We start from the raw sequence: 24,052 nt of genomic DNA on the forward strand, positions 1-24,052 counted from the left end.
TTGCTTTACTTTCATAGTAATTTTTAAATTGAATTAATCCTTCTCAACAGGTAATGAGGATTACTGTATTAAACAAGAATACCTGATATGTGAAGATTATAAGTTATTTTGGGTGGCATCAAGAAACTCTGCAGAGCTAACCATAATAAAGGTGGGACTGATTCTTTGTAATTTTAGTTACCTTGCAGATAATGTAGGTTAAAGCAATAACTCTGTCCCATAGTACATTCAAATCTTTCTAATAATCTTGGGTTCCTTGCTGAAAAGTCAGTGAGTCATTAAGAATTTAGTCACCTTTATGAGCCAGGACCAGATACCAGAAATGAGAGACTGTTGTGTAAATCTCTCAGTGGGTCCAAACATGTTAAGTATTCTCTCAATTTTATCTTTTTGAGGAAATCTATCCTGAAATTTTTTGATCTTTTTCAATCTGGACAATCTGAACACACGCAGTGTTACCTTAATTTTCATTCACCACCATCCTCAGTAGTTACATTATCTTTTTCTTTTTTTTTTTTTCTTTTTTTTTTTTTAAGAGAGAGTGAGAGAGGGGAGAGAGAGAGAGAGAGAGAGAGAGAATTTTTAATATTTATTTTTCAGTTCTCGGCGGACACAACATCTTTGTTGGTATGTGGTGCTGAGGATCGAACCCGGGCCGCACGCATGCCAGGCGAGCGCGCTACCGCTTGAGCCACATCCCCAGCCCTCATCTTTTTCTTATATTGGATACCCAGTTTCTTGGATCCTGTTTTTAATTCTTTCTTACTTTAATTCCTCATATTTTGGAGGAGCATGTCCTTTAGTGGCTTCCTGAAAAAGGGATAGGTTACAGAGTTTTTGAAACCTTATATTAGCAAATTCCTTAATTATAATTTTACCTTAATTGATAATTTAGCTGGATATTGAATACTATTAAAAAATGGTTTTTTTCTTCCAATTTTTAAAGAAGAGCTCCATTATCTAGCCTAGCTTTAGAAGTCTTTTGCTCTTGAAGTTTTGTGTGAAACTAATTTTCCCTCTCTCTGGATCATGATAGGATCTTATGTTTGTCTTCAGTATTCTGAAATGTCAAAATTACATATTCTGGTACAAGTCTCTTGTCACCTATGCTGCTAGACACTCGGTGGCCATTTCAATCTGGAAATTCCTTCAGTTCTGAGAAATTTTCCTCAAGGGAAAAAAAAAAAAATTTCTTCTCATTCTCTCTGATTGTCTCAATGGAGAGAAATAAAGAATTTTCAGTAATTTTTTATTTTTAGAAGGATATGGATTCTCCTGTTCAGGACCTCAAAAAATATTACTTTTTTTCTCTCCTATTTTTCTCCTTGTCTTTTTGCTTTACTTTTTTAAAAAATATTTATTTTTAGTTGTAGTTGGACATACATTTTTATTATCTGTTTATTTTTATTCGATGCTGAGGATCCAACCCAGGACCTCATGCATGCTAGGTGAGTACTCTACCTCTGAGCCACAACTCCATCCCTTTAGGTTTTATTATTTTGTACCAAAGATTGAACTCATGCTTAATCACTGAGATATATTCCCAATCCTATTTATTTATTTATCTATCTATCTATTTATTTTATTTATTTTGAGGCAGGGTTTTGCTAAGTTACTTAGGGCCTCACCAAGTTGCTGAGGCTGACTTTGAACTTGCGATCCTCCTGCCTCAGTATTCTGAGTCGCTGGGATTATAGGCATGCCCCATTATGCCTGGAATTACTTTACTTTCTATAGTCAATTGCCCCTTGATATCTGTGGAAGATTGGTTCCATGACCTCTTAATAGATACCAAATCTGAGGATGCTCAAGTGCCTTAAATAAAATGGTGTAATAGTGGCATATAGCCTAAAATATCCTCCAGTATATTTTGTCTCTAGATTACTTATAATACCCAACATAATATAAATGCTATGTGAATAGTTGTTGTACTGTGTTTAGAGAATAATAAGAAAAAAAAAAGTTTATAGGTGTAATTTTTCTCCCAAATATTTTCTATCCATGGTTAGTTGATCTTCCAATGCAGAACCTGCAGATACAGAGTTCCAGCTGTATTTTGTCAAATTTGTTTTCAGTCTTCATTGTTTTTTTATTTTGGGGGGGAGTACACAGATTGAACCCAGGGACACTTTACCATTGAGCTACATCCCAGTCCTTTTTAATTTTGAGACAGGGTCTCTCAGAGTTGCTAAGAATCTTGCTGAGTTGCTGAGGCTGCCCTTGAACTTGAGATCCTCCTACCTCAGCTTCCCAAGTTGCTAGTATTACAGGTGTATGCCACCAGACTGTGTGAAACTAATTTTCCCTCTCTCTGGATCATGATAGGATCTTATGTTTAATTTACAAGACTTCTTTTTCTTTCTTTCTTTCTTTTTTTTTTTTTTTTTGTTCCCAGGATTTTCTTTGTAGCATTAATGATACTTTAAATGTTTTTTTCTTCCTGCATCATGTGTCCTCCCGTTTTTGTCTTTTTACATCTCTTTCATATTAGAGGCTTTCTCTGAGCCTTTGGCTTTCTGTTCAGATTTAAGTGTGGAACACTAAAAGCTAATGGAAACCTCTGTGAATTTAGAGGGACCTTAATAGCTAAGTACCTCACTGCAGGATGATGTAGGTGGGTCATTTTATTGGAAAACCGTTCAGTCTTTAGATCTTTTCTATTGAGCCAATCAGATCCCCCTAATAAGACTTCTGATTTCCTGTTTAGAGCATATAAGCCTGGCTACTAGTTTTCTGAAAGCTGTATAAGGAAATTTGTTCAGAGAATGCAATGATAGAGAGTTACATCTTAACATTTCATATATAAACATTTTCCCGGTTTTCTATTCCCATCTATACTGGTAACTAGTGTCCTCTAGTCCAAAGCTCCATTGTTTGATATTTTAAATGAAACAAACTTGTAGGTAAGGGGTTGGGTATTGTTGGGTGGCAGTTTCTAGGCTGGCCTAAAGGAACAAGAGGGAGATTTCAGGATCTAGCTTCTTCTTAAATGGAGTTCAACCACTATTACTTTAGCTCTGCACTTAGCCTTACTTCCATAGGTATTTGTTGCTACCAGTTATATACTATAGGGTCATCTAACTGAAATGTTAACCTCTTACTCCTCTTTCCAGCTTCCAAAATCTTGTTGCTATTATGTCCCTTATTGTAGATTTATGCCTTTTAAGATGTTCCTTTAAGAGGAAAAAGAAAGTTCACTATTATTTGTGTTGGGTTATCAGAAAGACTAGAAGGAATTGGTTTTGGTTTGCTAGCCATGGGCATAGATTCTAATTGCTCCTTTCTTTTTTGAATTCAGGGGCACTCAACCACTGAGCCACATCCCCAGCCCTATTTTGTATTTTATTTAGAGACAGGGTCTCACTGAGTTGCTTAGTGCCTCGCCATTGTTGAAGCTGGATTTGAACCCATGATTCTCCTTCCTCAGCCTCCCAATCCACTGGGATTACAGGTGTGCACCACTGTGCCCCGCTAATTGCTCTTATTTTTAAAATATCTTATAGGTATCTTCTCAATCCATCCCATGGGACTTTTATATCAACCTCAAGTTAAAGGAACGTTTAAATGAGGAGTATGATCACTTTTGCAGCTGTTATCAATATGAAGATGGCTATATTGTTTGGTACCAATATGTAAACTGCTTCACCTTGCAGGTTTGCATTAATACTAAAAACATAATTCACAGTCCTCAAGTAGATAGTAGTAAAAAATTCCTGCCAGTGTTCTAGCAATAGATGAATTAAAAGTTTAAAGCATTGATTACTTTTCTTTTCACGAGTTTTTTTTTTTTTAACTTTTTATTTTGACCAAAAAAGAAGATAGATTTATACAGTAAATTCCCATAAGCCAGTCATCTAACTAGGATAATTAATCATCAGCTCATGGACACTCTTGTTTTATATATAGCATCCCTATCCCCCAGGATTTGGTGGGGGGAGGTCACTATTGAACCCTGAGACACTTTACTACTGGGCTACATTCCCAGCCCTTTTTATTTTTTATTTTGAGAGAGCATCTCACTAAGTTGCTTGGGGCCTGGCTAAATTTCTGAGGCTGGCCTTGAACTTGTGACTCTCTTCCCTCAGTTTCCCAAGTCACTGGGCATGTATCACTATGCCCCACTCCTAGGATTATTTTAAAACCCAGACACCAACATATAATTTTATTCTTTGCCCTGCACCCCCACACACCACCAGTACTAGGAACTCAGAACCTTGCATATGTTAAACAAATGCTCTACCTCTTAGCCACCCCGGCATGCTCTTAAGAAATTTTTGCCGAGGATTTTGATAGTAATATGAATTCTCTAAAATGGTTGGAATGAAATTATTTTAAAACATTTACAGAGCATCTCTTTTTTTTTTTTTTTTTTTTTTAAAGAGAGAGTGAGAGGAGAGAGAGAGAGAGAGAGAGAGAATTTTTTTTTTTAATATTTATTTTTTTTTAGTTCTGGGCGGACACAACATCTTTGTTGGTATGTGGTGCTGAGGATCGAACCCGGGCCGCACGCATGCCAGGCGAGCGCGCTACCGCTTGAGCCACATCCCCAGCCCAACAGAGCATCTCTTATGGATGCCGTTCATCCTTGATACTCTTTCCTTTAGCTCATTAAATCCTTATAATATTATAGGAGATCACACTGTTGTTAAAACTGGGACATAGACTTAGTCAGCATTCTAGTAGAGAACAAAAAGAGTATAGAGCATCAGTTATCAAGGTATTAAGTATAACTATAATTGCCCCAACTGGAAAAATTTCATATTTTCTCTTCTACTTCCAGGATCTTCTCCAGCACAGTGAATTTATTACCCATGAAATAACAGTGTTGATTATTTATAATCTTTTGACAATAGTGGAAAAGCTACACAAAGCAGAAATAGTCCATGGGGACTTGAGTCCAAGGAGTTTGATTCTAAGAAACAGGTTGGTCCTTTTTATTCTAATTGTCAGCTTTCTTTTAAGACATGGGTAATTGCCCTTTTTTATGCTTTTTGATGAATGCCATATCAGTGAACACATTTCTTTCAGAGAATATTTGCTACCTAAAAGTAATCATTAGGATTAGCTTAAAAGAACATAAAGAAAAAACACACTGTATTGTAGTTCAGTGGTAGAGCTCTTACCTAGCACATGTGAGGCACTGGGTTCAATGTTCAGCACCATATAAAAATAAATAAATAAAATAAATGTATTGTGTTCATCTACTAAAAAAGAGAAGGAAAAACACATTGAGGAAGTATATTAATTCAGATAAAAGAATTAACTGTGTGAAGAGATATGAAGTATAAATATCTTGAGAAATGTGACTTACATTGTCTACTAATTTTTTTGAGTTACAGTGCAGATATAGCAGCAGTAGAGGCACTGCTCAGTTTCAAAGACCAAAGCTTAAGTTAAGCCAAACTGAGACAAGAGCCAAAAGAAGTTAGTAGAACCAGAGTGTAAATACAAACCAAGTAAAAGGACTTAGTCTTCAAGTTAAACCCAATTTAGTCATAAGATTTGGAGGTTGAGCAAAGGGCAAAAAAAAAAAAAAAAAAAAAAAATGAAGCCAAAATACTTAGAGCTGAAAAAATATAGAAAAAATGTTGAGTCACAAACAAGGAAAAGATGGCCCAAGATTTTTGTTTTAAGTAAAGGATCAGAGAATCAGCACACCCTTTTAATGATTATTGGTCTCATAGTATTTGAGTAGGGTGGCCTGATTTAAAGATGCCTTTTCTCCCTCAACCCTGTGTTTTAGAAAGCAGTTAACTTATTAAGGTCATTAATAAACACTAAAAGCTAGAATCCTATTCCTCCCCTCCCCACACTGCATCAGTAATAGAGATTGACCCAGGGACACTGTACCACCAACTTGAGACGGGGTCTAAGTTGCCAAGGCTGGCCTTGAACTTGAATCCTACCTCAGCCTCTGTAATCACTGAGATGGCAGGGATGTGCCACCACACTAGACCTGAAATCTTTATTTTACCTTTCTTTTGACTATTTAACCTATAAGAAGAGGCTGAATTAGACTTTTAAACACAGTTGGCCTCAAAATGGATTTCTGCAATTATACAAAAGAACTAGAGAGTCCTACCTTTTTTCCTGAGATAGTAGTCTTTAACCTCCCTACAGTAACAAGGATTGAACCCAGGGGTCTAGCACATTACTAACCAAGTGTTCTACAAGAGCAATGCACTCAATCCTTTTAAGTTTTTATTTTTAGATAGGATCTTGCTACGCCATTGCATAGGTCAGCCTCAAACTTAAAATCCTCCTGTCTCAGCCTCCAGGTTAAGATAACAGTCTTTTGGGGTTTTTTTTTTTTTTGTACTAGGGATTGAACCTAGGGGTGCTCAACCACTGAACAGTGTCCCCAGCTCTTTATTTATATATATATGTTTTTACATTAACCCAGCATTTTATATTTTTCATTCTTACTGCATATTCAAATAACAGGAAAATAAGAATAAGTGAATTGTCAGACTTGAAGCACTTTTTATTTTAGATTAATTTTATAGAATAGCAAAGCAAACATTAGATGAATGTTTATTAACTAATTCCTTTGTATTTAGTCTTCATTTTCATGGGTAAAGTACATTTTCAAATCAATTTGTGTAACAGGCTATCATTTCTACCCTTTTATTTTTGTATTTTGAGGCAGGGTCTTGCTAAATTACCTAGGGCCTTGCTAAGTTCCTGAGGCTGTCTTTGAACTTGTGATCTTCTTGCCTCAGCCTCCTGAGCTGCTGGAATTACAGGTGTGTGCTACCATATCCAGCAAGATATCAGTCTTAATAGTTGCCCAGACATTACATAGCAACATTTTTTATCAAGAACACCATAGGTATTTTGGATGAGACAATTCTTTCTGCAGGTCTGTTTCAAGCATTGCAGGATGTTTTATATCCCTATTCCCCATAAATCCCCAATTCACCCAATTAAGTGCAAGTAACATTCCCCCAAGCCATGTTGACCACCAAAAATTCTGTGTTTCCAACCATGAGAACCCCTGATATAGTTTTTATTTTGTCCCTACTTTACAACACTAAAAATTCAGAAGACTGTGGTAGAATTCTCCAGGCTATGAAAATTGGAATCAGAGGTATTTTCTAAACCTTTTTAGAACTGGGCATTTGTGGTCCATGTCTTCAAATAGACCTTCTCAGCCACCAGGGACTCCAGGAGAGCACATAGTGTGTCAAAGGAACATTACTTTCTATGTTGTTATTTCTTAACAAATTTGGCAATAAATTTCATGTAGATTCACAAAATAAAGAACCTATCAAAATAACTTAGTTCAATGTCTACATATTTGGGGATCAGGGGCAGTAATAAAAATTAGATCCATAAAAACCAGAAAGTTTTGTCCATGGTAATGATAGTTGATCAGAGGGATTGTGAATTATCATGCTTCTTTTTTTTCATCTAAGAAATATTTTTTCTATCTTTCCAAAGTTTAAAAAAAAATATTTTTAAGTGATCATAGTTTTTATGGTGATCAAAAATAAGTTGGATCTAGGGCCAAGGAAAACTAGGAGAGCTGTAAATTTTAAAGTAAGATTCTTCTGTGCTGTAGATTAGATTAGTTAAAGCTTGTATTTAGGAATTTAAGGCCTTTATCAATCAGGAGTTTGAGGAAAACAGAAGAAACATGAAAATAATTTATCATTCTCTCATTCCTATGTCTCCTTAGAATAGGTTTATTACGTGAAATATAATTAATTGGTAGTGAATTCATGTTAAGGTATTTTCTTAGAAAATAAGAGCTGTGATTGCAAAGAAGTAAGGTACAATATTGTGTTTAATAGAAACAAAATTTTATAGGCAACTCTTTACCAAAAAAAAAAAAATAAAAAAGCCTCATTTATTTTGTTTTTATTAAACTCTGGAAGGAAAGCCCGTCTACAGTAGTAAACAAGAAAGGTCATGAGACTTATAAAAGCTTAATTTCTCCCATCATAATTTCTGCTAGTATATAAATCATTGCTATTTGTATGGTGTTGGTTGTTGTTGTTTAGAACCAAGGATTGAACTCAAGGGTACTGTTCCACTGAGCTACATCTCCAGCCTCCCCCAGCCCGTTTTTTTGGTTGTTTTTTTTTTTTTTTAGACAGGATTTTACTGTTTCTCAGGCTGGGCTTGAACTTGCTTTCCTTCTACCTTAGTCTACTGAGTAGCTGGGATTGCAGGAATGTGCCACCACGCCCAGCTGCTATTGTATATTTTGATTTGTACAGTGTAAGGCAGAAACCTGCTCTCTACTTTTCCTGTACTTACTATATAAAATGAAAGCTTGATAACTATTCTGTAGTGGCCATGCAGTGTGATTTAGATATACTGAGTGTCATCAAACTGGTCTTAACACTGTCCTCACTAATTAGTCCACAAGAGTGGACTCTGTCCTTGTTCCTTTGTGTGTATTTTTATTACTGACCACTGGAGGGAGCTGTTGGAATGGCTAATACATACCTGCAGTTTTTTTTTGTTTTTTTTTTTTTAAAGATCAGCTTTGCAGCTGCTTTCATGGCCTATTTTTATTATCTCTTTCTCTTAAATCTGGGCTTAGAATCTACGATCCCTATGATTATAATAAGAACAGTCAAGCTTTGAAGATAGTGGACTTTTCCTACAGTGTTGACCTTAGGGTGCAGCTAGATGTTTTCCCCCTCAATGGCTTTCGGACTATACAGATCCTGGAAGGACAAAAGATCCTGGCTAACTGTTCTTCTCCCTACCAGGTAAGTGTAAAACAATCCTGAGGAAATATGGGAAGGGTTTCTTAATCTCTTCTTTATCTAGATAAGCTGTAAAAGCTAGATTTACTACTATGGACTCTCCTAGAATAGATGACCTAGTTTTCAAATACTGTGTCACCAAGTCAAGTAAAATGTATCATTTTCCTGTCACAGCACTGAAGAATATACACATACACATACAAACACCTGACTTAGTAACCTAAGTGTTAGGGCCGTGTCTTCTACTACTTACAATCCATATGATCTTTTATAAGTCATTTTCTATGATCTCTACAAAATAAGCATAACAGTCTCTGCTCTTATACATTAGAATTATTGTGTAGATCAAATTCAATAATGTATATAAAAAGAACATTAGAAAAATGTGAAGTGTTTTATATGTTGGCATTATATGCAAAAATCTTTTCTGATTGAGCTCTAGACACAAGGCTTTTGCTGATTCAAGCAGCCCACACATGTGTTGTTCTATACATTTGATTTGATAGTCCAGAGAGTTTGTCATCTTTGATTCTTAAGGATAATCCATAGAATTGATCACTTCTTTGGGGAGCTTCTCTCTTTCCTATAGTCTACTAAACTGTATGTCATAAAATAAGTTTTAAGCTGTATGATACCTTTCAACTTCCTACCTAAATAAACTGCCATGATGAGGCAGAGAAATTTTTTAGCTGATGGCACTTTTTGTGATTTCAGGTAGACCTGTTTGGTATAGCAGATTTAGCACATTTACTATTGTTCAAGGAGCACCTACAGGTCTTCTGGGATGGGTCCCTCTGGAAACTTAGCCAAAATACTTCTGAGTAAGTATTTGTGATTTTAGGGTCTTTGCCTGTGAAAATTATTTTCTCTCTCTTGGGTGCTCTGTCTCTGCTTTTGTAACATTAGTTTTCTTAAATCAAATGCCATGATTCCAGTAATTTAACTTTAGCCCATTTTTATTAAGTACTGGTGCAGGATAAAGGATTGCTAATTAAAAATAAGACTTGCCTAGCATGTGTGAGGCATTAGGTTTGATTCTCAGCACTGCATATAAATAAATGTCCATTGACAACTAAAACATATATATATAAAAACAAATAAGACTTGAACTATTCAGACTTCAGTAATTCTGAACCTGAGTTTATCAATATTGTTGAGTAGTATAGAAGCTTCTTGGTTTAAAAGTGTTAATAGAAGTTTTTTGGAGAATAACTTTTTAACCAATTGGTGTTAGTCATAAACCTCTTTTTTAATATTTATTTTTTAGTTATAGGTGGACTTCAATATCTTTATTTTTATGCGGTGCTAAGAATTAAACACATGCTAGGCGAGCACTCTGCCTCTGAGTCACAACTCCAGCCCCATAAACTTCTTTTTAATAGTCATTCTATCAAAAGTTAATAAACATCTCTTGAAGGTTTCTAAATTATATACTGATTTTAGTATATGATTTTTTTATTATTATTATTATTATTATTATTATTTTGGTACCAGGGATTGAACCCAGGGGTTATTTTAATGAGGGGGTAGAACCAAACCAGAGATTGAATCTCCTGGTGAAGAAACAAATAATATTTTAGTAATAGCTGCTTAGAATGAGCTAAACAGACATTTCTTAAAAGAAAAAAATACAAATGGTCAACAGATATATTCAAAAATGTCTTTTATGTCTTTTATATCTTTATCAGTCAGGGAAATACAAATCAAAACTACATTGAGATTTCATCTCACTCCAGTTAGAATGACCATCATCAAGAATACAAATAATAGGTGTGGGAAGGTAGCTTAGTGGTATAGCATACTTGTGTAGTATGCACGAGCCCCTGGTTTTGATCCTCAAACTGGGAAAAAAAAAAAAAAAAAGCTAGATATTGGTGAAGACATGGGGGAAAAGGACCACTTTTACATGTCTGATGTGGTTTTAAATTAGTACAACCATTATGGAAATTCGTATGGAGGTTTCTTAAAAGACTAGGAATGGAACTATCACATGACCCCAATAATATCTCCCAGTATTTATCCAAGAGAATTAAAGTCAGGGGCTGGGGTTGTGGCTCAGTGGTAGAGCGCTTGCCTAGCACGTGCAAGTCCTTGGGTTCCATCATCAGTACCACATAAAAGTAAATAAATAAAATAAAGTATTGTGTTGTCTAATTACAACTAAAAATTAAATATTTTTTTAAAAAAGGATTAATGGGGCTGGGATTGTGGCTCTGCGGTAGAGCTCTCGCCTAGCATGCGTGGGACCCGGGTTCAATTTTCAGCACCACATAATAAATAAATAAATAAATAAATAAATAAATAAATAAAGGCATTGTGTTGTGTCCATCTACCAAAAAAAAAAAAAAAAGATATTCTCTCTCTCTCTTAAAAAAAAAAAAGGAATTAAAGTCAGCATATTATAGCAATACATGCATATCTATTTATAGCAATATAATTCACAATAACCAATTTATGGAACCAAGTCTCAGTATCCATCAGCCAGTGAAGGATAAAGAAAATATGAGACACACACGTACAGTGGCATTATACTCACCTATAAAGAATGAAATTATGGTGGACTGAGGTTGTGGCTCAGTGGAAGAATGCTCGCCTAGCACGTGCAGGGCCCTGGGTTCGATCCTTAGCACCACATAAAAATAAACAAAACAAAGGTATTTGTCCATCTACAACAACAACAACAGAATAATGAAATTATATATTTGCTGTAAAATATATGGAACTTTTGAGCAAAAAAAGCCAAACTCAGAAAGTCAAGGGGCATATATCTTCTTTGATGTGGAAGCTAGAAAGAAAAAGAGAAAATAAGGAGGGTGGGTCTCATGAAGAGAAAGGAGACTAGTAGAATAGAGGAAGGGTACCCAGGGGGAGGAAGGAGGAGAAAGGAGAACTGGGAAATGAAATTGACCAAATTATGTTATGTGCGTGTACAAATATGTAGCAAGAAATGTCAATATATATATATATTGTGTGTGTATGTATGTATATACAATTTTTTTTTTTTTTTTGGTACCAGGAATTGAACCCAGGGGTTATTAACTGCTGAGCCACATTCCCAAGTCCTTTTTATAATATTTTATTTAGAGGCAGGGTCTCACTGAGTTGCTTAGGGGCTTGCTAAGTTGCTGAGGCTGGCTTGGAACTCTCAATTCTCCTGCCTCAGCCTCTTGAGCTGCTGGGATTACAGATATGCACCCCGACACCCAGCTCAAAAATAGACATCACATATACACCCAGAAAAATGGGTTTCTTGGTCTCAGAACCTTAGTTCTTCAAACCTACTCATAAAACTTACTAAATGTCTTTTGTTCCACCTTTTTTTTATCTTGGCTAATAACTTTTCAGTATAAGCTTATCAGTATATGACTTATTGGTGCATTCTTTGGTTCAGACAAAAAAAATCAATGTTGAATATTTAATTTAATATCCCTTTTCTCTACTTTCCCCTCTTAAAATCATTGAATTTATTTTTCTCTTTATTTAATTTAGAATTTTACCAGTCATATTTGTTTCTTACATGTACTTTGTATGTGTGCATGGTGCTAGGGATTGAATCCAGGGCCTTGCACGTGCTAGGTAAGCACTCTACCAATGACATGCCCAGCCCTCTTACATGTATTTTAGAAATAGACTTGGAACATAGTGTCAGCATAGAGGATAATCAGGCATTTTCAGTTGGATGGCTATGGCCCAGACAGGTCTGAACGTCACAAGCAGAAATAGGTGGGGTATGGCCCTGCCCTATACTATGATAGAAGTGTTCTGATAAAAATAATAGTAAGCAAAGGTACAAACATCATAGATTTAATCAGATTGCTTCAAATTTAGTATTCTCAGAATTATAAGGATGAAAAACCACTGGATGTGGAGCTATATATAGTCTTTTTAATGACTTATGGAAAGTTAGGGGAAACCAAAATTTTTTTTCTATTTGTGGAGAAAAGTATATCTTAATATACATAGGTAATTTATAGATTCGGATGAGAATTGCTTTCCTTTCATGTGCATTATAGCTTTTCCCACTATGGTAGGCTCTTTTTGTGATTCCTCCCTGGGTTTTCAAAGAGTTCTTTGAATTATCCCTAACCCTAGATTCCTATTTATTACCTGAAATCATTTTGATGCATAAATGTACCTCTGAGTTGAAAGCAAAAATAATTCTAATTTTCATATGCCTAATCTTGATGGAAATGGTTTTATATATTTTAGGCTAAAGGATGGTGAACTGTGGAATAAGTTCTTTGTGCGGATTCTGAATGCCAGTGATGAGTCCACAGTGTCTATTCTGAGGGAACTTGCAGCAGAAATGAATGGGGTTTTTGATACCACATTCCAAAGTCACCTGAACAAAGCTTTATGGAAGGTAGGGAAGTTAATTAGTCCTGGGGCTTTGCTCTTTCAGCAAGATAGGCAGTCAGGTCTCTCACAGATTTCTGCCTAAAATCAATGGTTGTATTGTGGAACCCTGGGTCTGTATACGCTGTTATTTAACTTAGGACACATTTAGAGGCACTACCAATACTTCTCTACTTTTGAGTAGAGGTATATTTTTAAGTTACTGGCATTTTTAACACAGTAGTGAACCTACTCTTAGCCTTATCTAACTGTAACAAAGAACTGTTTTATGCTAAATGGATTCCATATGAATGGATACTTTGTTGTCATTTAACCCTTTTGCCTTTACTTTGTCCTGTACTTTTTTCCAATTTGTAATATGTGCTCTTATGGTCACCATGTATTTTATAAATAATAAAATAGTATTTGTTAATTTTGTGCTTCTAACATTTCATCTACTTTTTGCAAAGTGGTTTAATTTTATAGATAGGAGCTATTTGACCGGAAATTGACATATCCCAGATCTGTAACAATTACACTAGGATTATAATAGGACAGAATAGTGAACCATTTTTTTAGGTGTTTCTGACTTTCCAGTAAAAGTGGTCTAGATCAAAAAGTAGGTAAAACACCAAATTGCCTTAAATTTCAGGTGGCAAAATTATATTTTGTATATATGGCTTGTATTTTTATCTGTCAACCCTTGGTATATTTATATAACCTAGTAGTGTTGCTGCTACTGGGTCTATTGATTTAGGAATGTGGTTGTTAGAAAGGTAAAGAAAAGACTTGGAACAGGGTTTAGCAACCTTTCACAATTATTATTATTCTATTATTACATGCGGAATGAATTAGATCAAGAAAAGATTAGTGAAGGAATAAAAGGAGATTCTTGTTTAGAAGATTTAAGGAAGCAGGAGGTCAGAATAAAAAGATAACTTTAAAGCATAGAGTAATTTGGGAGAGACTAGGTCTCAATGAAGAACTGGACACCCAAGTAGAAGTGTAAATTATACCTGACCTTGGGAATATAGAAGAAAATTGTAGAAAAGAGGAATGAAAACATCTAATTGACTATTTCATATTGGAATATCAAGATTATCTAATGTTCTTACATGCTGGTGCCTGGTTTTTTTTTTTTTTTTTCATTCTAGTCACTGCTCTAAAATTGCTAAAAAGAAGGGTATCCTAAGTATATCTCAACTAAAAATATTTAAGCATACTGTATATAGTTGAAGCAGTGAAATGACTTGGATCTGAAAGATGATCAACTTAGAAATATTTGCTCTTAACCAGAAGACAGCTCTTTAAACATTCTCACATTTGCTTCTCATACTGATTATGTTAAATGATACATGTGTATCTTTTCTGTAATCAAGCCCTTTCTCTCTGCTCTGTTCACTTTATTTCTCAATCCACTGAGTTGACACACAGTCATTACTCAGAGACTGGACAGTAAATGTAGATTTACATTTACCTTCCCCCACCACACACACCCCTCCCTCCCTCCCTCCCTCCCTCCCTCTCTCTCTCTCTCTCTCTCTCTCTCTCTCTCTCCCCCCCTCCCTCCCTCCCTCCCTCCCTCTCTCTCAGGATTGAACAATCCAGGGGCACTTTGCCGCTGAGCTAATCTCCAGCCTTTGGATTTTGAGATAGGGTCTTGCTCAGTTGTTGAGGCTGGCCTCAATAATTCTCCTGCTTCAGCTTCCTTTGTCACTGGAATTACACATGTATAACACTGTGCCTAGCTGAGCTTTGACCTTAATGGGGTCCTTGGTTCCACCAAAGACATAAAAGCTATGAATGTTAATAGGATAAAGGTAGCATTTTATCTTATGTGGATTTTTGTTCATCCTCTACTTCACCCTGACCTAGAGTTTATTCTTTCTAGCTCTGGGGTGTTCTCCTAACCCAATTTAGAGACCACACTCAGGCTCACCCTAAGCACCTAACAGCCTGAGAAGGTAAAAACTAAAGAAAAACATAGACCAGGAAGCCCAGTTCCAATCAGTGTTCTTTAAAATTGTGTTTTAGTTTGTACATATTTGTATTAAACAGGAGTTGAGAAAAATCAGAAGAAAACCACAGACAAAAAGTAAGGTTTTATTCATTCATAATCCCCCTAATATTAACAGTCACTACTGTTAATATTTTGCCTATATATTTGTGTTAGTTTGTCAGGGCAAGCAAAATATCACAAACTGGCAGCTTAAACCACAGAAATATGTTGTCTCATAGTCCGGGAAAATGGAATTCCCAAGATCAAGGTCCAGCTGTCTAGTTTCTCCTCAGGCCTCTCTCCATGGCTAAAGTGGCCACCTGCTTCCTGAGTCCTTTCTTTGCCCAAGCAACTTAGTAAGATCCTGTCTCAAAATAAATAATAAAAAGGACTGGGGATATGGCTCAGTGGTGAAGCACCCCTATGTTCAATTCCCACTGCCAAAAATAAAACAATTCAACATAGCTACCTATTGTCCTCCAAAAAAAAAATTAAAAACACTATACACTCAATTTAGTTATAGTTAGTCGTCTCTCAGAATCCTCAAAGGATTGGTTCTAGGACCCCCACCCTCACCCCATGGATACCAAGATCCACAGATACTCAAACCCTTATATAAAATTATGTAGTCGTATTTTTTTCATATGCCTATGTATATTATGTACTTTAAATCATCTCTAAATTATAATTATTAATGTGTAATTATTACCTATTATAATAGAAATGCATTATAAATAGTCATAAATATTTTTAGAGAATAATAGCAAGAAAAAGTCTGTACATGTTCACTACACGTGCAAAATTTTTTTTTTTTTAGAGAGAGGAGAGTGCGAGAGAGAGAGAATTTTTTTTTTAATATTTATTTTTTAGTTCTCGGCGGACACAACATCTTTGTTGGTATGTGGTGCTGAGGATCGAACCCGGGCCGCACGCATGCCAGGCGAGCGCGCTACCGCTTGATCCACATCCCCAGCCCGCAAATTTTTTTTTAAATATTTTTTTAGTTGTAAATGGACACATTACCTTTATTTATTTTATGTGTTGCTGAGGATTGAACCCAGTGCCTCATACATGCTAGGCAATTACTCTACCACTGAGCTATAAGCCCAGCTCCTACACATATAATTTTTTCTAAATAAAATTTTAAATCAGGGTTAATTGAATCTGAATGAGTAGAGCCAATGGTATGCAGCAAATATTTACATCATTTTTCATCTACATTATCTCAAGTTTTTATGAGTTTGCTTCTCCCATAGCCCGTTCATGCCAAATCAGAACGCTTCAATGGTTTCCCATCTTAAGTGACCCAAAATCCAAAGACTTGATTATGGCCTACAAAATACTATCTGCTTTAATCCTACTAGTTCTTTGACCTCTTCCCAGACCCCTTTTCCTTGCTCACTCCACTATAGTCTGTCTGCCTCCTTAGTGTTTCTTAAACATGCCTGCTTGTTTTCCTCTTTATGGCCTTTTTACTTGCCATCTCTTCTGCCTAGAGTTGTTTTCCCCTGATCTTCTTGTGGATGCTTTCTCAAATCACTGTATCAGAGATGCCTTCCCTGACCAGTCTGTTTACACAGCATCCCACACATTCACTATTACTTTCTGTCCCCTTTTACCTGTTTTTATTTCTATAGCACCTATCACTGTGTGTGTGTGTGTGTGTATACACTTCTTTTTTTTCCAATCCCACTATCAGATTTTAAGTTCCTTAAGGGCAGGGATTTACTTTATTTTCTATTTTAACCTTAATGCCTACAATAGTGCCTCAATGAATAAAACTATTTTTAGTTTTATTTAAAATTTAAAATTTTTATTAAAATTTAAAACTATTTACCCTAAAGCTTAAAAAAAAAAAGGTGGGGGGAGAGAGAGACAGACATTAACAATCCAATAACACCCTTTGGGTCCCTTACGGGAATATCCAAGTAACACCTTGGAAAAATTAGCCCTGGAATTAGCACAGACTGTTCTACAGGTTTCAGAGCACCTTGCTGTGAGCCCCCCCCCCCTTTTTTTTTAAGCACTAGGGATTGAACCCAGGGTTACTCAACCCTAAGCTGCATCTCCAGCATTTTTGTTTTTTTGGGTTTTTTTTGCTAGGCAAGCACTCTGCCTCTGAGCTACTGCCCTGGCCCTTTTTTGTTATTTTTTTTTTTTAGATAGTCTCACTAAATTGCCCAGGCTGGCCTTGAATTCATGTTCCTCCTGCCTCAGCCTCCTGAGTAGCTGGGATTACAGAAATATGCCACCATTCCTGGCTATTGATTTTGTATGCAGTATTCTTGGAATTGGCACATAGTTCTCAGAAATAAGGATTGACTTGAAATATTGTAAAAGAGAAGCCACAAGTTTAGAAACTTGTTATGTTAGATCTTTGGTCATGAGGAGAAATTTATTACTAGGCTCTAGATATGGCTAGAATCATAAGGTTTCATTTTTAGCATACCACTGTGTGTTTCTTTAATATGTTGTAATCAATGTACTGACTTTACATTGCAGTATACTTCATTGTCTTTCTTACGTCTTTCAAAATCAAATGTTATTTTCACAGGTATATTTCACCGTAATATATACTTGCTTTATTTCCTATGTATGTTTGATTCAGGCTAACATTTAATTGAAACAGGTAAATCAATGTATGCTGCAATTTTAAAGTAGTTTTATTTTACTGGCCTAGTTGTGTGATGTATTTTATATAATTTCTTCACTCTGAAATTAGTAAAGTGAAGATGGCGTTTCATAAAAACAAATATTAATTAAAATTTGTGGACAAAAGATATATGCTTATTTGTTTGCTTTTGTATTTTAAACAAAATTGAAAAAAAATTGGTGAACTAAAAGCTGAAAAAGATGACATGGTGTTTCACTGAGGTGAGCTTATCCAAGGACATGATAGCTAAGGGCAAGTGAGTGTGTGGTTCAGTGAATCAAAGAGACCCATCGAGCAGAGGGTGTCAGGTTGGCAGAAATATGAGTTAGGCAGAGGAAACACAATTATCATTGTTAGAAGGGATCTATCATATCAAGGGTACCCATCACCAGATGAGAAGGCTGTCAGGCAACTCCTGTGTCCTAGCACATGGGCAATGGCTGAGGTTCCATGGTGTAGGAAGGTACACACAGGCCTCCCCCATAGCTCCTGCCTGTACCATTCTTTTGCTGTGTTATGTAAGTAGTTGCCTTGTACATGTATATGCCTCACCTTTTTTTTTTTTTTAATAGTTGTAGATGGACAGAATGCCTTTATTTTGTTTATTTTTATGTGGTTCTGAGGATCAAAACCAGTGCCTCACACATGCTCAGCAAGCTCTCTGCCACTGAGCTACAGCCCTAGCCCTATATCTCACCTTTTTAATTTAAGTGAGCTCTTTGAGGACAAGTTCTCTGTATACCCTTATTAGGACTTGCATGTAGCACTTATATTACAGGGGGTCAATCTTACTTAGAACCTCTACAGTGTTGAGGTGGCTCCCTGCCTGTGGTGTCAAACCAGACACTAGCACAGTAATTAGAAATGCTGCCTTTGAAGCCAGAATGCTTGGATTTGGATCCTAGCTTGTATCATTGAATAATCTCTCTGAGCCATCCTCTGTAAAACAAGGATAATCCAAGTGCCCACTTTATAGATGCAAGTCCTAATAAGACTTTTAGCATAGATACTTGTAGATGCCATTATTGATTTAATTCTAATTTTTAATGGTCTGAGATTCCCTGGAAACTTCTCAGGTAGATTGGAAACCTAGCTAATTGATTGGAGGCTTACTGGCTTTTTTTTTTTTCTTTTTTTAATGCCAAGTGTCTTCTGTCATTATAGTCTTTGTATCAAGATACCTAGGGATGATAGCAGATGCTAAGGATTGAGCCCAGTGCCTCACATATGCTAAGCAAGCACTCTACCACTGAGCTGTAGCCCCAGCCCAGCAGGTTTCTTTTTAAACCTTAGTATTGAGCATCAGATATCTTTCTCCTTTGTGTTTCTTGTTGTTGGAATGCTGGGGTTGAACCCAGGACCTCACACATACTAGGCAAGTGCTCTACCATTGAGCTACATCTCCAGTCCTCTCCATTTTAATTTTATGTTACTCAACCAAGAAAAAAAAAAATTAAAACTCAAGTTATGTGAAGCCTGCACACACTTCCATGATTAGCTAGGCTATTAAAAGTTTGGTGTATTAAAATTCTTCCTACTGTGTAAGGTCCAGGCCCTAGAAAGATGGGATCAGATTATAATTGTTTTGAAAAGTGTGCTGCAAAATTGTATGGTTTATGTGTTACATGTCAGGTTACAAAATGAGGATGAAGGTAAGGAAGGTACATTTTCTTCCATAAAAAACAATTTCTGTAGAGTCCCAGTCCATATTTTCCAAAAATAGTTGGAGGAGGGGATAAAATCTCAACTGAATGCCAAAGGACTATCTCTGAGAGTGGCCAGCAGTTGTCTTGACAAGGAAGGTGATTGCTGAGGACGAAGATAGCTAAAGTTGACCGTCCCCACCCTCCTCAGCCAGCAGAATGGAAATGGAAAGGTTTTTGCCCAGGGTCTATGAAAGTGAGTAGTGGGCACAACACCACTCAAGCCCAGTGTCCAGTATTCTTGCTCTTGTCTGCTGGTGCTTAAGAATGCCAAATCAATGCCAAAGGGATGCAGAAATGCCTAGGACACAGATGATGGAAAGAGTTGGGTTAGTCCACACTGTGGGAAGCAGTAGAAGATGTACTAGAGCCAAGAAACAAAGCTTCCCATAATCGGTTGAGCAATCTCTTAATAGTCTTGTTTGAAAAAAGTCTGATTTTGACAAAAGATGATGTTGGAAGAGCCAGGAAAAGCTGCGGCAGATCACTGCACCCAAAAAGAAAATCACCCAAACTGCCTTCTCCTGAAGAGTAGCTATGAAATACATATTTGAGTGTGGTCAAGATTCCCAAAAAAAATCAAAGTGCACAATCAAGCAGATGGGCCCAAAAGTTTTCAAGTTTCTGTATAGATGCAGAAGATGATCTTGAAGCAAGCCTGAAAGGAGGGCACATGTGTTCTATGACTGTGAGCAGGTAGTCATTGTCCTTCAATCAGTCAAGGAGCACATCATATGGGATGACCCTCACACATCCCTACCAGACCTTATACACCAATTCCTCCATCTCCTTGGCACAGTGCACTTGCAGGGAAAGCATCAGTACCGCACAACCTCCTCTTCATCCTGGGACTCTTGAGTATGTTTGTTCTTCCTCAGCTTTGGTTGGTTTGGTAATTGTCAGTTTGCCCTACTCTTCTAGCAGGGGTTCCAGGTCAACCAGTTCCATTGTCAGTTTCCCTGTTACTAGCAGGAATCTCATTGCCTTGTGCCACTTTTTTTTTTTTTTTTTTTTTTTTTTTTGGTACCAAGAATTGAACCCAGGGACCCAGGGGCACTTAACCACTGAGCCACACCCCCAGTCCTTTTTTATATTTCATTTAGAGACAGTCTCACTGAATTGCTTAGTGCCTCATTAAGTTGCTGAGGATGGCTTTGAACTGCCTCAGCCTCCCAAGCCACTGGATTATAGACATGGGCCACAGTACCCAGCAACCATAGATTATTTATGGGAAGACATTTGGCTGGTACTTCAATACCTTGTAGCTTCAGCTTGGAGATAGGTTGGGGTCTCTCAGCTCCAGGGGGCAGATCTCCCTGTGATAGTAGGAAGGCCAGGCAGGTAGGCTCTACTGGAGGACATAGGCCCCTGAGCTGCATCCCTCAGCATTGGAGGTGGCCAGTGGCTAAGGAGGCTGAGATCTTTAGCACCCTGCTGGCATTGGAAGGGATGCAAACTGCTCAGCCTTTACTGTCTTTTTTTGATGGTGCTGGAGGTGGAACCTAGGGCCTTACTTATGCTAGGCACATGCTTTACTACTGCACTGCACCCCCAGCCACTTTACTGCCTTTTGACTTAATTCTCAGTATAAAGTATAGCTGAGCTTGTATGATATAGGTAGGTGAAAGAAATGTGTATTTAAAGATAAGGGAAATTAGTTGTTTCTTTTGAGGGTAACATTAAGACAAATATTTATCCTTAAAACAGTCTCAGGATCAGCTATACATCAAAGTATCAAGAAAGTCATCTGGTCAGGTTTTTAGTCCACATTTCAGTCTGAAGTATCTCTAGCTCATAGCCATGCTGCCTCTATCCCATGGGCAGAATGCAGGAGACTTTCTCTCTAGTTCCGTTAGTTCTGACCTGCCAGGCAGGGTTTTGCTGCCCACAAGATGCATCTTAACTCCTCTCACCTTCTTTCTCTTCCTCTCCCTAACCAGAAGACATGGCTTTCTGGCTTTGAGAGCAGAGCCTACTGACTATTTGACACCAAGACATTTAGTCTCTTCCTGAGACTTACTTTCTGCTTGAGCTTAGGCTTTTAGAACTATTTCTATTTTGGGCTGGGGATATAGCTCAGTTGGTAGAGTGCTTACCTTGCATGCAAGGCCCTGGATTCAATCCCCAACACGCCCCCCCCACACACACACACAAAGAACTATTTCTATTTTATGCTCTGCTGCATTCCTCTCCTGAGCCACTGAGTAAAAGGTAATCACTTGATTAGTTGGAACAAGGAGAGGGGAAATGCAGGGAACCCTAGGAGCTCAATTCAGGAAGTGGAAAACTTGGGCCCAAACACCAGTTCTACTGGTTAGCAGCTGCCTATCTGAGCAGGTCTGCCTTTGCTATCTCTCTGTAAACTTGTGCTGACACCTCTTACTCCAAAGGGTTTATTGTGAGAGTTAAAGTAGATCCAAGAGTCCCTCTTGGATCAAGCAGTTGATTTGACTCTGCAGCCCAGCAGGCAGCCCAGAGAGAGGCACAAAGACAGCAGCTGGAGCTGGTCTGCCCTGTTGTTGAACGGAAGCCAGAGTTGAGTGAGATGTCTGACATTCTTATTCACTTAGGCCTCCAGCTGCAACTCGTTTGACTCCTGTTTTACTCTGTGTGGAAACATGTTTATACCCTCCAGGGCAGCAAATATATCTTGGAATGTGACAAAAAAGATTAACCAATAAATATTAAGCTCTACAATGGACTTCACATTGATGACTGGATATAAAGAAATGTAAAGTATGCTTTCTCCCTTCAGGGAGTTTACAATTTAGTTATAGAAACAAGATATAACAGATTAGAAGCTGAGAGAAATAAGCCAGTCAAAAGCAGACACTTCAAGGAAAGCCATAGCAAAAAAAGCCAAAGAAGTGGAGCAGATAATCTGAGAACACTCAGAGGAAGTAAATACCAGAGTGGGGCAGTATGTCCTGGAAGCTATCATGAACCCTGGAGCCAGTGGTTCGTGTGGGACTCAAGTTGTTTCCACTTTTATCTTGCCATTCTTAGCATATTGGCTTTTGTCCTTAGGCTGATCCCCATAGGGGACCCAATTGACTACCCTAGTTTCAGAGCAACTTGAAGCTACCAAAAAAAAAACAAAACCTCCCAACCAATTTCCTCTCATGGCTTTTGGCCAGATTGTCTCATATTTGGGGCCTAAGCAGTCCTGGCAAAAGGAAGGAAGTTACCAAGATTGATTTACACTTATCAAGATCTACCTGCTGGGGCTGGGGCTGAGGCTGAGGCTGGGCTTTTTCCTGAGTTCACAGGTAAAAACTGGGTTTCATTCATCAAATGAATGAAGAGAGATGGGATGGATTTAAGAAAGTCAACTAACAGTATCTGCCATGTGGGTAGTGCTGGGAAGACAATGAGTGAAATGTAGCAAAATAGCCTCCTGGACTCTGAAACAGATTGCCTAACTTCAAAATCCTGTTTGTCACTTAGTGACCTGATCATGAGGCCTTAAGTTTCCTCATCTCGGAAATGGAACAGTAATAGTTTCTTCCAAGATTGCAAATTTCTTGGTAGCAGGGATTTGTTCACTGAGTTATTTATCCCCAGCATCTAGCTGGTACTCAATAGATATATTAACTGAACTAATGTGAGAATTAAATGAGTTAATGTATAGTAAGGGCTTGGCAAAGTGCATAACCTACAGTATATGTGAAAGAAAAGTCCCCTTTAGCCATAACCAATGTAGAAACAAGGGGCAGGGGCCAGGACCAGGGTGGGGGTGGCTCTGCATGCATCCTGTAGCTGCTTTGCATCATCTGTGCTGCAGGTTTATCAGTAGCCCTTGCTCATTGCAGAAATCGAGACTGTCAAGAAGGCTGCTCTGGTAGACAGGGGCTGAGACTGCAAAGCCTCAACACATCCCCTGCTGGAATTGATACATTTGCAAGTCAGACCTGGGCTCCAGTTTGCAGCTCTTTCCTGACTGGCTTCTAGCAGCTCCTCACATTGCTGTTAAAGCCTGAGTTGATTCCAGATACCTCTTAAATCAGACTTCTTTCTAAGGTCGCCTAGCCAGAATCTAGAGGGGTGCTGCTTATTTCACTAATAAGACTTTTCTTATTCACCCTATTCCTAAAGAAGTTGCAGTCAATTTTTGGTAGTCCCTCTTTTCCCTGCTCTGACAGGTAAACCAACCCCTCCTGTAGGGGCTGCTCCCAGGAAAGACACATCCATATGATAGGCCTCTTCAGGGGCTGCTGCCAGTCACTGACCTGTTATGGAATGAGAGCGGACTCGCACCTGAGGTTTAAGGCCTTGGCCTTCCTGTCCCAGAGATGACATCTCTAGCCAGAGGCAGGCCCTTTCCTTCCAGTGGCACTCACAGCCCCTGTCACAGTAGATTGTGGCCAGACTTTGGCTGAGTGGCTCTCTTTGAGCCATTTGTGCACTGTCACCCAGGAAAGTCAAAGCTCCCCTTTGCCATTAAGTATCACAATGAAAACCAGGGCTTCAAACCCAAATCCTGGCTTCACCATGTCCTGACTAACTGGGGACAAGTTACTACCTCAAACCCACCTCATGGTGCTTTGAGGAGTCAGTGAAATAACAGGTGGAAAGAAGCCAACCACACTGTGCCTGACATACACTGGATACTTCACAAAAGGATCTTCTCTGTTGCCAT

General features: G+C 37.8%; 1 protein-coding gene and 1 pseudogene across 1 annotated transcript in view; one reads left to right on the plus strand and one right to left on the minus strand.

Annotated features, from left to right (window-relative positions):
* Window positions 1-13,164, plus strand: part of Bub1b (BUB1 mitotic checkpoint serine/threonine kinase B) — a 62,107-nt gene extending 48,943 nt beyond the window's left edge. Inside the window, exons 18-23 of the mRNA XM_026391860.2 lie at window positions 51-151; window positions 3,504-3,653; window positions 4,781-4,923; window positions 8,555-8,726; window positions 9,438-9,544; window positions 12,933-13,164. Of these exons, the coding sequence (XP_026247645.2) occupies window positions 51-151; window positions 3,504-3,653; window positions 4,781-4,923; window positions 8,555-8,726; window positions 9,438-9,544; window positions 12,933-13,164 (905 nt within the window). The remainder of the gene's footprint in view (window positions 1-50; window positions 152-3,503; window positions 3,654-4,780; window positions 4,924-8,554; window positions 8,727-9,437; window positions 9,545-12,932) is intronic.
* A 6,289-nt stretch (window positions 13,165-19,453) lies between these two features.
* LOC113183822 (adiponectin receptor protein 1 pseudogene) lies at window positions 19,454-23,712 on the minus strand (annotated as a pseudogene).
* Between the last annotated feature and the right edge of the window lie 340 nt (window positions 23,713-24,052).

This window comes from Urocitellus parryii, chromosome 6 (genome assembly GCF_045843805.1).
Source record: "Urocitellus parryii isolate mUroPar1 chromosome 6, mUroPar1.hap1, whole genome shotgun sequence".
Taxonomy (NCBI): domain Eukaryota; kingdom Metazoa; phylum Chordata; class Mammalia; order Rodentia; family Sciuridae; genus Urocitellus; species Urocitellus parryii.